The 14535-nt window shown below is 37.0% G+C and overlaps 1 protein-coding gene across 2 annotated transcripts in view; it reads right to left on the bottom strand.

Moving 5' to 3' along the window:
• The window catches only part of DSCAM (DS cell adhesion molecule), a 463922-nt gene that overhangs the window by 73526 nt on the left and 375861 nt on the right, over positions 1 to 14535 (bottom strand). For both annotated transcript variants that reach the window (XM_046940373.1, NM_001396519.1), the window contains 3 exons: positions 10994 to 11234; positions 9173 to 9319; positions 7280 to 7435 (listed from right to left, as the gene is read on the bottom strand). In XM_046940373.1, the coding sequence (XP_046796329.1) occupies positions 7280 to 7435; positions 9173 to 9319; positions 10994 to 11234 (544 nt within the window). The remainder of the gene's footprint in view (positions 1 to 7279; positions 7436 to 9172; positions 9320 to 10993; positions 11235 to 14535) is intronic.

A 14535-nucleotide genomic window follows, 5' to 3' on the forward strand; every position in this document is an offset into this window, starting at 1 on the left:
ATCTGCTTTCTTTACATTAACAGAAAACATTTGTTGTGTTCTACAGATGGATAAAATCTTTCCCAGCAAGCAGATTTTCATAGGTAGACCCTTAATCTTGGCTCTCCAAGTTTAAATAAATACAAAAATTTCCTTATAAAGAGAAGCCTGGCTGCCTGAGACCTTAGCTTTTTAGATAAGTGCTTTGGATGTTAAGAAGCATATAAAGAAACCTTCAGTTTTATATCTATATAGGTACAAATGGAAGATGCAGCAAAACTGATAGTTAAGCATCACTCAGCGCAACATTTCTGAATATTCCCTATCTATTTATAATGTATTGAGAAAGCTAATAAGGCATCAAGTGAGAATGTTGTGATTATAAACTGCATGCAAACCCAGCCACTTGCTGCAAAGGGGCTAATTCAGCTAGCAGTTCTAGCCAATGCAGAGTAAATATTGATGCTTGACAGCATTCAACTTGTTATTTATACCCAGCTCATTAGAAATGCTATTTGCTCCTGCTGCTGAAGAGTGAAAGCCAGCTCTCCAGGGTAATTAATTAACCCACAGGGGGATTCCTTTACAGTTAGTAATGTTTTCTGGAAATCACTGCAAATAGATGTATGAGGTTCAAGTAATTTATTGTTAAATTAGGGTGTGATCTATAGGGACACATTCAGATGGTAATTGGTCATAGCTGTCAACTGTTTGGAATTCACCTCGCATTTTCTAGTCAATGGGCACATGTGGAAAACATGACTTATCATTGGACAGTACTTCTGTTTGGTATACAGAGCAGTAGAATGGGAGGTTAGAAAGAACTCAAGAAGTCATGTAGTCAAATTTCCAAACCTTTTCTAATCTAAGGGCCCTTCCACCTTCTTGGATCAGAAGCTGGGATCAGGTAACAGTTTTGGCAGTGTTGCCTAAATTATTCCAAATGTTCAATTATTAAGCTTCTTCTTGTTATACTGTTTATTTTTGCCAGGTTGTGTGTGGAAATGATAGCGTGTGGGGCAACACATACAATTCCTTGGCAAGAATCTTGCAGGGTATCATTTGATTCAGGTCCTTTCCAACATAAGCCATTCTATGATACCTTAAAGATCACCACTGACCTCTGTCCAGAGGATAAAGTCATTTTCCTGTTCATGCACGAGACTAAACAAGATTATTATGCGTTAATGTGGCATTAGCTGAAACATTTGTTTCTAAACATGGGTTCCTTTCATATATGAAGAAGTTGTGCAGGAGGAATGTGGTGTCTACTGCATCTTGGTGAGGAAAGATACATCTTGTTAGGCTAACTTGAGGTATTTCTTTTGTTGCCATTGCATCCTGCAGCCTTGCTGAGACAGCCTTGCAAAGAGATGTCCATGGATGTTTATTTGGAATGCTGATTCCCACAGATCCCAGCAAAAACAAGCTAAATGTGTGCTATAGCACAGATTCTTTTCCCTGTGGTCACCAGGAGTAAAACAGTGGTAAGAAGCTAAAAAACAAAAAACAAGACAGAGCACAGAGAGGCAGAGAACTGCTTCCACCCAACTTTACCAGCTTCCAGGTTTGGCATTTGATTTAAAATCAAAGATAGCCTCATGCTCCAGCTAGCAAGGCTTTCAGAGACACAGAAATAGCATGCAGCTTTCATGTAGATGAGAACACTTTGTATTCTTGACACTGCAAGTGAAATGCAAACACAGAGAAAGCAATTATCCTGACATGACTAGTCCAGGGAACTGCATTTAGATGTGCAGGATAATGGGGAGGAGCTCCAGGAACTTTCTCATTCCCTTTTTCATAAGCAGTTAAATTATCACCATTTTTCTTCACAGTACTGAATAGCAGGGAGGCAAGTGCTGTGCATTTAGGAGTAATATAACCATTATATCAGAAAAATGAACCTGGCTCCCTGAGAGATTTCTAATACCACACCACACAAGACTGTCCTAAGAACTGTTACATTTGTGAAAAACAAAACTAAGTAAAATCCTTATTACTTCCAGTAGTCCTATGTTAATGTATGTATTCCACCTAAAATTTCAATTTATTCTAGCTAAAATACATTCACAGATGTTGTCCAAATCTCCTTCCCTCTGAACTGGCCTCTATTAAATTAGATCATTCCTACCAAATTCAGACAGTTCCACATGGCGGGCATTTAATATTCTCTACCTTCTTTTGCTAGTCAAAAAGATAGAATCAGAGACCTCTAAAAATAACTAAATAAAATAACATAATGTATTACAGGTACGTTATTGGCAAATTCACAACACAGTGCCCAGTCTTAAGCCATATAAACCTCTCCAGGACAGAGGTGAATTACACAGCCACCCCTATCACAAGCGGGTAGAGCCTATGCAGAGTTGAGCAATGAGCATACTTTGATTGGATTTACGCTCATTCCATTAAGAAAAAATATGGAGCTTCATCAGACAGTATCTATACATCCACCCCTATCACACCGATCACCAAGAATATAATGTTCAGAGAGAGAGAGAGAGAGAGAGAGAGAGGAGAGGGGGGAAATCTCATTGGATTCAGGCAGAATTGAGCCTTGATTACATAAACGGATTTAGTGTTAGTCCTCCCCATGAAACAGGCTCCCCAGAGGAGCAATGGGCATGGCCCCAAGCTGACAGAGTTCAAGATGTATCTGGACAATGCTCTCAGACATATGGTGTGATTTTTGGGTGGTCCTGCGTGGAGCTGGGAGTTGGATTTGATGATCCTTGTGGGTCCATTCCAACGCAGGATATTCAACGATTCAATGATTCCTCCTTCCTCCTGCATCTCATAAACCCCAGAAGCAATGTCTGCTGGGCACCAAGTGACAAGCAGCCATTCCAGGCCTAATTGCCAGCTACAGGAAGCTTTCCCTGGGAGCCGTGTCCTCTGTTCATCCCTTCTGCCCAAGGCTGGAGGTCTGCTCCAGTCTGCTGAGGTGCTGTGCAGTGCATCCAGCTTATATGGAGAGCAAACATTTTCTTGAACTTGGCTTTATAATATCATATTTGCAACACAGAAACAGAGAGAAAATTCATTGTTCCCCATTGCTACTGAGTAGGGTAGCTTTTGAAGCTATACTTTGAACAGTGTGAGGAAGAGAATTTGAAGAAACTTCCCTTTTAAACGACGTAACAAAATGAGTCCTTGGGTGAAGAAGAGAACCAGCTTGTTAAAAACTCTGTACAAAGTAGAAAGGGCAAGGGACAAAAACACAATCAGTTCTTAAAAAAATAGGCATTTCTGCTTCACTTCTGTTTCTGCCAAGGGGAGCTTCAAGAGAAAGTGATAACACCACCACAACCAAAAATGAGACAAAAGCCAAAATATGATCACATTGAGAGGATAGCTCATTCCCTACTATTTGCTAGAACTATTCCCATTTCATAAGCTGATCAGCAGTGGTGTCTGACCCCTGGTGTCTAAAATAAGTACGAAATGTTACAAGAAATCGAAGCTTCAATTCATTTCATTCAGGATGACTGCTTTACTCCCTGGGATACTCTTATTTTGCCACACTGGAAATTTCAGACCCGCAAAAGAAATTCCGGCCAGATGTCTCTAAACCAAACAGCAGCAGAGAAGTGACAGGAGGCTACGATCTGCCTTTCAAAAGCAGCAAGGGATCATGGTGCACCATTGATTTTACAAAGAAAAGTTTCCTCTAATCCAAAAGAAATGAAAAAAGGAAAAGAAATCAATGGTGTGATAAGGTCTTGTAGTAATAATGATATGGAGGGCTTGGCAGCCACTTAAAAATGTCTCAGAATTACAGATTTTTATTAGAGGAGAGTGGAATATCTTAGTTCACAATTTTAACAAAAGAAGGTCTGGGAGTAGAAATATAATATTTCCAGATCTAAGCTCTGTTAAGATTGCAATTATTTGTACTCCCCCTGCTGAGATAATGCTCAAAAATAACTTCAGAGTAGAATCTTTTGGATGCGCTGAAATTAGCCCTACTGAATGTTCCTCTACAGGAGTCTCTCTTCCTTAGAATATTACAGAAAAAATTCCTGAGGATCAAGGCATCTACTGGATACTTACAGATGTCAGTATGAACGCTCTTTTTTCCATTTAACTTCCATAGCCTTAAGGATGTTTAGATGTGGGACTTGAGTTAGAGCTTATTTTTCATGGCAGCCCCTTGTGTATTCCACTTAAGACTTTTATTGCTCTTAATAAAAAATTGTCAAGCTGAAGCAAAACATGAAATCAATGCATTTTTTAGTAACACCTTTCAGTTTAGTTTTTCTGGACAAAAGATTTAATGAGTGGAATCACTATGAGGCAACACAAAACATCTGAAAAGTTTAGTCATACTGCCTCAGGGTGAATTACTGCTGAACAGCGCTATGGCTTCATTGCCAGAGGGATTAAAGATAAGATATGAGCCATTGCACAGCAGCCAAACTTAAGCAGATGATATGTGTTTCCCAGATCTCAGGGCCTGTCTGAACTCAGAAACAGAGATAGCAAAAGAGCTACCAAGATTTAGGGAAAAGCAAACTAGATAGAAGGGAGTTAAGAAAAATAAAAAATAAAAATAAAAACAAAACAAAAAAAAAAGAGGATCTTCTACTATTTCAGGACTCTGTTTTAAAATGGAAACAGATAGGATGGAAAAGTGCAGGGAACAACAGGCACAGCAACCCTTCCAATAAAAAATACTTTTATAAAGCGAGAAGTCGTCCATTGATCTCCCTGGCCAGAAAAGCAGAGGGAAGTATTCAACATACTTCTTAGCAGTGGAGATTGTATTATCATAGAATAACCCAAATTGGAAGGGACCCACGAGGATCAGGAAGTCCAGCTCCTGGCTCCACACAGGACCACCCAACATCAAACCCTACATCTGAGAGCACTGTCCAGATGCTTCCTGAACTCCAGCACTGGGGGCCGTGCCCACTGCCCTCTGGTGCAGACCCCTTTCCCTAACCCCCAGCTGCCCCTCCCCTGAAACAGTTCCATGCCATTCCCTCGGGCACTGTCACTGTGCAATAGTGAGGAGAGCTGTAGGCCACCATGAGGCCTTCTCTCAGCCTCCTCTGATCTGGACTTCAGCCACAAGTCATATGTCTTCCCCTCTAAAACCTTCACCATCTTTGTAGCCCTTCGTGGGATATTTCTTAATTGGTCCAGGATATTTTGGGAGTCTATGAAGTCCCCACTACTGCAATTTTTTGAGCCAAGCTTAGTAAACATCAGTGATGGCTGCAATGCTCTTTAGTGCAGGGGGGTGGTCTTGGCCCGAGGTCAGGAAAATTTCAGGAACATTAAAACACTCTACTGTTGTTCCAGATAAGAGACAGAGATACTGCAGGCACCAATTCTGTCATCTGTTCAATTTCAAAAGCTGGAAGAACTTCATACAGAGCCCAGATGTTACCCACATTCAAGCAAGTTTTGGTAGCTAATGGTTCCCTTCAATTTTTTTAAACTCAAAAAGAATCAATACAAGGGCTTCTCAAAAAGCCCTTATGACTTCCCTTGCATTTATACCTTGAAATGCCAATCCAAGGGCCAGAGGTTATTTCTACTGTTGGGCTTTTCAAGGATTTCTGGAAATATGTCTCTCTGGCCCATTTGAGATGTAAGGCCAGTTTAACACATAAAGCAGCAGGCTGCAATGCTGTACAAAGGTGTAGGCCAGTAAGTACATTCTTGCTGTCTCTAACATGAATTATATCTCTGCTAGCTGCCCCTGAACTTCTGAAGCAGAGTATAGCAACTCCCAAGTCTGCCTATGGTTTAAGTCTCAGTCTCAAGGCTCTGGAGTGAGAGCTTTTATTTTCAGAGAATATTCCAGGAAAAGCTGTGATGCTGGCATCTACTAAAAAAAAAAAAAAAGTAACTTGAAAACGTAGCAGGTGATCTTGCAATTCTCCATTATTTCTTAGATTTTTCTTCAAGATAAAACCATCTTTCTCCAAGCATTTTTGTTTCAAGAACATCTGACACAGGATTCTGATGTTCCAAAGTAGTTAAAGGACTTTAGAGTGGGTTCAGTGTCCAAGAGAGTAAAGTCTACGTCTGATCAGACTGGCCTTGGCAGTTTCAGACTAGATGCAGTACTCTGAGACAGTTTTATACAGAGCCATTCCTGCAAGTTGAATGAGGATCTCAGTGATGACTATGTTTACTGAGTGCTGGAAATAGGCCTACATTAACCAATATTGCCATATGCCTAACTTTCCTCATATATCTCAGCTATAAAGCATTCACTTATTTTATGCTAACACAGCTTTGATCAAAATAATGGGTTGTATAAAGTATGTTGAAATAGAACAAGGAGCAAATAATCAAATTCATAGCATGATAATAAAGTTCAGAAGTTCAAATTTCATTTACACTACAGTCCCTCGAAACATTTACAGCTACAGCCACATAGCCTTCCAATGGATGTAAGTTTTAGAATGAGTCCATAGTATTTTGTTGGAAACTTTCTTAACATTCGCCAGGTCAGTCAATCACTGAAACTACTCTCATTGGCACTTTTGTAGATCTTATTAAAAATAACAATAATAAAAAAGTGAAATATATTCAGTAAACTGGATGAGTAATAATGAAAAATCCACTGACTAATTTCCTTGAAAAAACTTACAGGAGAATTTTTCAATCAAACCTATTTAGTTAACTTCTTTGCTAGAACAGTGTCAATGTTTATTCCTGCCAAAATATTCTTATCTATTAGCATTCAGATGTTCAAAAGTCTTTACAAAAGCATTCATCCATCTTGAAGATTTTTCAAAGCATCTAAACTAGATAGAGAGAAAACTTAAATTTTCAGTATTAGGACTTAAATTTTCCATGCTCTAATCAATGAAAAAGGCAGGAGATTTTTGTTCTCCATTTTGCTTCTGAAAGAAGTAGTGTTTGGACTAAGTTTCTGTCTTATATTGAAGAAAACCTTCTTAGAGGCATCTCAGTTATGTAAGAACATAACAGAACAGTCATTTCTTCTTTCCCCCTTTTCAATCATTTTGAATTAACTCAAAAGCTCAAAATTCTCCTATTAGATCCTGAGGTATTTGAAAACAAAAGTAAAGATAAACCTGTTCAGATCATGAGAATTATCTACAAACTTCTGGCTAATCTGAACCGGAGTCCTGGAAACACTCAGACTGTTTTCAAAGATGTGGGTGCACCCTGTTATCCGTGTGCTGCTAACTCAAGATCCTCAGATAGAAACCTCACTCTGACTGTTTGTAAACAATATTTGCACTATTTTAAAAGCTTGAGGCATACAAGCCTCTTGTGGACGTGGAAATGGAAATGCTTTACTCCTTACCATCTTCTTTAGTGCGGGTGAAAATCTGTTCACTTCTCACTCCATCTCCAGCTCGTGTGAAAGCCAGCACCTGAATGCTGTAGTTGGTGTATTTTTCCAGACCATCAAGCTCTAGAGATGGCTGTGTAGTAGTGACATTCCTTATTTCTCCTAGCTCTATAGAATAAGAAGGAAATCAAGTTATTGGCAAGGCCGGTCTTTTCCCACCTACTGATACCTACTGTGGATATCTTGAAGATTAAAAAATGTAATGCTTTATTATTACAAAAATGCAATGGATTATAAGAAATTAAACTAAATTCCTTTATTTTTGCATTTATTACAATTCAAAGCAGACCTGATTTTGGTTTCAAACTCATTTCATTTTTTTTTTAAATACAGAGAATAGAATTTAATATTCCTAATTATAATTTTTTTTCATACAGAATGTAGGAGAATGAATTATTTTAAAATACGACCTAAAGCAAAAATGAGCCAATTATTTTTATAAAGGGTTTCCATTTTTGAAAATAACAGACAAACAAACAAACAAAAAAAGCCTCTTCATTTTAAAATATGAATCAAGTACTTCTGCAAAGCACTTGATGGCAGTAATACCAGCTAGCAATAGGTTTAAACATAGTAAAACCAGATTTACTTGCAGAAAGATGATGCACTTTATATGTATTGTTTTTTCAACAAGCTAAGAACTATAATCCATACAGTAAAAAAGCTTAGGACATATTTAGGGCAGAAAATAAAGCTGAGAAAAAAAACAAGATGAAAATTCAGTTTTAAGCACTGCATGAACATCATCTTTTTTTCATCATGCTGTAAGACATCATGTAGGAGCTTAGACACGCACTGATAATATTCACATAGGAAGTGATCTAAATACTACAGTCATCACTGAACATTTAGTTTTAAGTCAGTCACGTCTACATTTTTATGCATGATTTTAACATATTTTTCATTTTTCAGTTTTTTATATATATATGAAGGAATTGGTGGCTTATTTCTGACGTTGCCAGAAGTAGCAATGGACCTCAGAGTTATACTTCCACTCTGAGCTTCCCTTGTCATACTAACATAGGTCAGGATTTACAAGATAACTGTATATTAGAATGAACTGTGATTCCTCTGGATGAACACAAAAGAAGGAAGACAGGTCATTGGCCTAGAACTGCAAAAATTCAACAGAGCTAATAGGAATAAAGGCATGTGCAACTCAAACCTATTAGTATTTAATATACAAGAAAGGACCACATGTAGAATTATTGCCATCATGTGATAAACTGCAGATTAATAGGGTATCTCTGTTCTCTTCTGGTCATTTCACTCATTTTCCGCTCAGTGGTTTATTTATTATGCTAATATGCTAATAGTGCTAAGAGTACAAAATATAAGCCAAAATGAAGAAGCTGGTATGAAAATAATAAGCCTCTTTCCAAAATATTTCCTTCTTTTGCCTTCAACTGTGGTGTTGAAATGTATTCTGCCACAATAAATAAACATTTTTTTTTAAAAAAAAGAAGTCAATAACTTGTCAACTAGCTAACCAAAACAGACTAGATAACCAAGGTTAGGCAGGTATTTTCAAAGTTTATATCATCATTCTTCAATAAAGACCCGCTTGACTGTAAATGAGATTAAATTTGTTTGAGTCATTTTGGGTACTTTGTCAGGTCTATGGAATGTTGCAACCCCATGGTGCAAGCCTTCCCCAGGGGCCTCTCCAGTCAGCTCTGCAATGCCTGCCACTGTGTTAAAGCTCTATAGGAGATAGCTTCCCTCACAGGTAGATGATACTTTCTCTAAACCGAAAAGTAAAGGTACAGTGCTTTCACGACAGAGAAAAACTGATATAATTACTATACGTGGCTTGCTACTTAGTGATAGTTAGAATTCTATTACCTCCATCCAAGAGATTGGCCCAGTAGATAACCCTGAATCCTTGCAGAATCCCATTCAGAGTTTCTTTTGCCAGCGTTGACCAAGAAATAGAAATGGTTTCTGGTGATGTGGCAGTGGCTTGCACGTTCCCTGGAGGGCAGCTGGGCACTGAAATAAAATATTTATTTTTAACTAATTTTAACTTGATGAATACAACTCAATGTTTACCACACGCATGTATCCAGTTTGAAAAAAATGTATACAAAAGAGCACTCTTCCATACTTGTTAGAAGACTCCCCTTTGGCTATGCTTTCAATCTGCATTGCTATGCCACCACCCATTTTTTGTCAGTTACATAATGTTAAAAGTGCTAAGCCTTAATTCTTGCTAGAATCCACATTTCTGCAAGTGCAGCTGATATCCCTGGAATGACTTTTAATGACTTTTCCTTCCTTGCTTGCTGATTTGTCTTTAAACAGTGTTGGTTTGTTGTTGTTGTTGTTTTTCTAATGTTTTTGTGTTAATGTGACCTAGTGATGAAAAATACAGAACATACTTTGCAAACAATTTAATTTATTTTTTTTTAAAGCTCTGTCCCAGATTGCTTTCTGAAAAATCCTAATGGTCTCCTCAAATCAGTATGGTGCAGGGGAAGGAAGCAGCCTCTTGAAAAAGTATTGGGAAAAATATTAGTAGAATATTTTCACTAACATTTAGAAAAAAAAAAAAAACAAAACAGCAAGATACAAAGCGTTTTCTTTTGGCTATTTAGCTTTAGAGCAATAACTCCAGTATTAGTTTTTGATGCTGCTCTGGGGTGACCTAAAATTGAACAGGGACAAAATGAATATTGTGAAGAAAAGCAGATTTTGAAGATAAAAATATTACACATTATAATTCAAAATATGTGTATGTGTAAGTATACTACTTTCTGACATCTTGCAGTAATCTGTCTGGGCCTAGAAACATTCAGAGAAAATGAAAATCACCAGCCTTCCAAGGAAGCATATGCCTTAAAGTCTGTAGCTCTCAAGAATTCTCTCAATTTCCCACATATAAAAAGTCAGATTCTTAGCTGGCACTGACTTCAATACACCGAAAATCTGACCTATGCCATCTATTAGGATTATGCGGAGTTTGCTTTTATACTCCCTTAAAATACTGAGACTCTTTGGATATGAAAACATTCTCTTCCACTAGAGGACTCCCTCTCATTGTTTGAGAAGTGCATTTTACAGTTTGAAAAACACATCTAAATTGTTTCTTAGAAAGCTTGAATTTTGTCTGAAATAATGATTTTACTTTGTTTTTCTCATTACTCTGGATATCCTTGAAAATACACACATCTCTGTTTAGGGTGACAAGAGATTATGCAATACAAGAGCTCCTGGTCTCCCAGCAGTTTAATTTGGAAACAAAATAAAGCCAACAAAATTAACAGTATCACTTCACCTTTCTGAGTTATATTTAGCATCTCAAAGTACATGATGAAGCTACGATGAGATCACAAAATTTGCAAATATGTAAACAGCAGAGTAATCAGCTTCTTAATGAAAGCTATAGTCTTAGTCAATATTATTCACAACAGGATATATCCCATCAGTACAGTTAGCATTTATTTACCTGAGTGATTCTGCATCATTTGCAATGATAATTATACATGGCCACTGGCTAACCTCTTCCTATCCACCTATCCAGTTGTTTACTATATCTAGCAACTGCAAAGCCTGGTCTTATATTATTCTGTCTACAATAATCACTAATCGAACAGCAAATAAATAAGGTAAAAAGAAATAAAGAAATCATAATGTGACTCACAGCAGCTGTTTGCCAAGACCTACCATCCTCAAGAGTAGTGGTGATGATTTCCTGAGAAGAAGGTCCTATTCCAGCCCGGTTACAAGCTTGAACTACCATGCCATATTGTGTGAATTTCTTCAGGTTATTCAGGGTATAAACTTCGCTGTCCCCTGTGGTATCAATACTGATGATGTTGAACTGGAAATTGCCACCTGCACTGTACTCCCGATAACCTATCTGGTATCCACGAATTATTCCATTTTGCAAGTGCTTCTTCGGAGCCTAAACAGGATATGAAAAAATTACACATTAAATACATATCTCCAAAGTCAAGTTGGTCCCTTCAAAATTTTGAAATACACAAGAAGTCAACGTTCTGTTTTTTTTTTGTTGTTGTTTGTTTGTTTTCCTACTGCAAGCACGTCTATTTCTAAGCAAAAAATTCAAAAATCCTGCTTGCACATGAAATCAAAGCTTTATACAATTATATATAAATTTGAACATATGTTGCTTTAATAGTGCATTCCTGGGCTGAAATTAAGACTATTAAATGCTGCATACAAGTAAAAAATCTGAGAAGGAAATATTTCTTGGATAAAATTTAAGTGTGTCATGTTTTGTTCTCCTATCGGATGAATCAAAGTTGACTTGCTAATAGTATATTTGCATTACAGGCATACTATTTTCTACTAATACTGGTTTTGCCAGAAGCCCCTACCATTCACTCACTAAATCTTTAGTAGCACATTTATTGATCTGTTGAAAGCAGTCAGGTAAAGTTTATTGAGTTAGATGTATCGGAAAATTTTTATGCTGTGCTTTGAAATATGCTTGTGTTCATTCAATGCGTAGTGTAGAAAGATGACTAGATAATGAGTGCTGAGGGCAATAATGAATCGGAAAGCAGGGATTTGCATAATGAATAGCTAGGAAGACAAGAAGTAAGATATTTGGCTTTCAAAAATATGGACGGTACAAGGATTGTTGGCCATAATTATGTATGGTAGTTCTCAGTCAAAGTAGAAGATTCCTTGTATCTTAACTAGTGGAAATAATCTCTGCATTCTGCAGCAGAAATTGTTGTCAGTAAAATAAGGATTGGCAGCTCAGGGAAAATTGACAGAAACACCTTTTATGATTTTATTTTAGTAGTAGTGGACTAATTTCAGTATGTGATTATGGTCCTGTCTGATATTCCAATGAATATTAGATGTAATTAGTACAAACATTTTAAGGTACAGTTTATAATCCATGGACAAAAAGCTCTTTCAAATCCATCAGCCTTCTTGCAAATTCACACAAGATACCACCAAGCTCATCTGTTTCACTGACCCATATAACCCTTATCAGAGAGAAACTTCAGATGAGTTTCACTGGCACAGGCAGCAATTTCTCTTGTTACTATATCCAACTAAATCTACTGAGAAACTCTCAAGACTACTTTTTTTCTGCCACAGGACTTGTCTGCTTCAGCATGTCTCTCATCCACTGGAGCAAAGGCTCACTCACTCGAGCTAATAAAACCAGCACAGTATTTTAATTTTATCCACTACAAACAAATAATTGCTCTGCAAAAATCAGCACCTTCCTCATATTTAAAAGGTATCACAGGATGGATCTGACTGTATTATCTTTCCAGACGCTTTACATTCTTCCTTCCTGCTGCCTTCAGAATTTCCCCTGTATTACTTCAGTTCTTCTGTTGCTGATAAGGTCTCTTCATACACGGCACTGTCTGCTCAGACATAGGTGACCAAATTAGGACTTAGCACTCAAAAAACTGCAGTTTCAGGACTTGAACTCCTTCTAAGGAGCACCACAAGGATTAGAATTGCTTTCTCAGAATCTAACGGTAACTGTTTCATGTTTGAACATTTCTATGTTTTGTTGTAAATAAAAAACTCCTTTAGAAGGATGTCAGGGAACTGTCAGTCTTGAAAAGAGGAGGCAAAAATGCTGAGCTAGCATCATCTAAACATTTCAAAATGACTGAAGGACAAACAGCTCGGACAAGGTAGTGAACAACTCAAATGTCAGAGGTACAAGAGCTTTAAGAATGTTGCAGGTCACAGTCTCTTTTCTGAATGTTCAAAACTCTGGAAACACCAGTTTAATTATTCCAAGACATCACTTCTCTCCATTAATGTTGGATTCCACCACACCTTGGCAAATTCTCAACAGTTCGTAAAGAATTTCTTGTTTAATATTGGCAGGAGTCCGATTGTCGTCCCAAGGTCTAAACCATCTCAGAGTTAAACGCCACAAATAGAAGATTCTCATGCATTACCATAGGAGATTTTGGAACAAAAGCCATTGCCACAAACACAGTGAACTTGCAAGCAACACATATAAAAATATGCACTGTATGATGAAGAATGTTTGTTCAGTGAATGGCACTCACTACTTACTGCCACACAGAGTACACATTAAGATACTGTGTATTCATGCACTGTATACGGCATATATATAAGGCATGCATTGTATACCAAGAAAAGTGAATGTACACCTTTTACACAATAAAATAACTATCCAACATATATGCACATATCATCCTGTAAAACAGATGGAACATAATGATAAAATTGAATCATATATTTACTCTGCATTGAAATGTTCTCAGAGCAGGACTAGAGCCAGAATAACCTTTTCACTGGGAATTCTGTAATTATATACTTTCTCATTTTGAATTGGAATAAAACAGCGAATTTTGAATTTTTCATGAAACATCTTTGTAGTTGTTTTAGACCAGAGGCTTTTTCCTTAAATAAAATATTAACATTTTACTTCTCTTCGAAACATTATACAATGCAAAAAAAAGCTCAGAGTCACTTCAGAGTACTGAAATGTTCTGCTCCACAAAAAAACTCAAATGTTCCCTTTTATTACTATTTAAGTAATAAGTAAAAAAAAAAAATCCAAAACTTCATTTTGGATTTACTCTCTGCACAAATAAATCATGCTTGATATCTACATCTTCTTGTTTATATGTCCATTTTTAGTAAAAACACCAGTGAAACAGTGTTTGTCCATTGAAAATTGCTCATGGGGAAAAATAATGTTAACTTTATCAGTAGTCATAGAATATTATGAAAAAGTTTCAGATCTTGATCTTACTTCTTCTTCCATAAAATGCAATATATTTAAAATAAAAGACTAATGACTGCTGTTAAGTATGACATTCTGTAAATATAAACATGTGTATACAAATAAAGAAGAGAATGAATATTTCACACACATAAATTGAGCTGTTTCCTTTACTTAATAAAGTATTACTAGGAAAAGCAATGATTACTTTCATACTTTCTCCTAAATGAGAGTTCCTGTTTGTTTCTCATTTTCTCTGCATTCCTTTGAACTACCAAAAATACTGAGGGTTAAAAAATTGATATACAACATCGTATGAAGACACACAGAAGTGGAATAGAATAGAGCAGTTCAATTGGAAGGGCCCTACAGAGAACATTTCAGGGATACCCACAAGTTAAAGCATACTATTAAAGGCATTGTCCAAATGACTTTTGAACGCTGACAGGCATGGGGCATCAAACACCTTTCTAGGAAACCTGTATCAGTGTTTGACCGC

Source organism: Gallus gallus, chromosome 1 (assembly GCF_016699485.2).
Source record: "Gallus gallus isolate bGalGal1 chromosome 1, bGalGal1.mat.broiler.GRCg7b, whole genome shotgun sequence".
Lineage (NCBI taxonomy): Eukaryota > Metazoa > Chordata > Aves > Galliformes > Phasianidae > Gallus > Gallus gallus.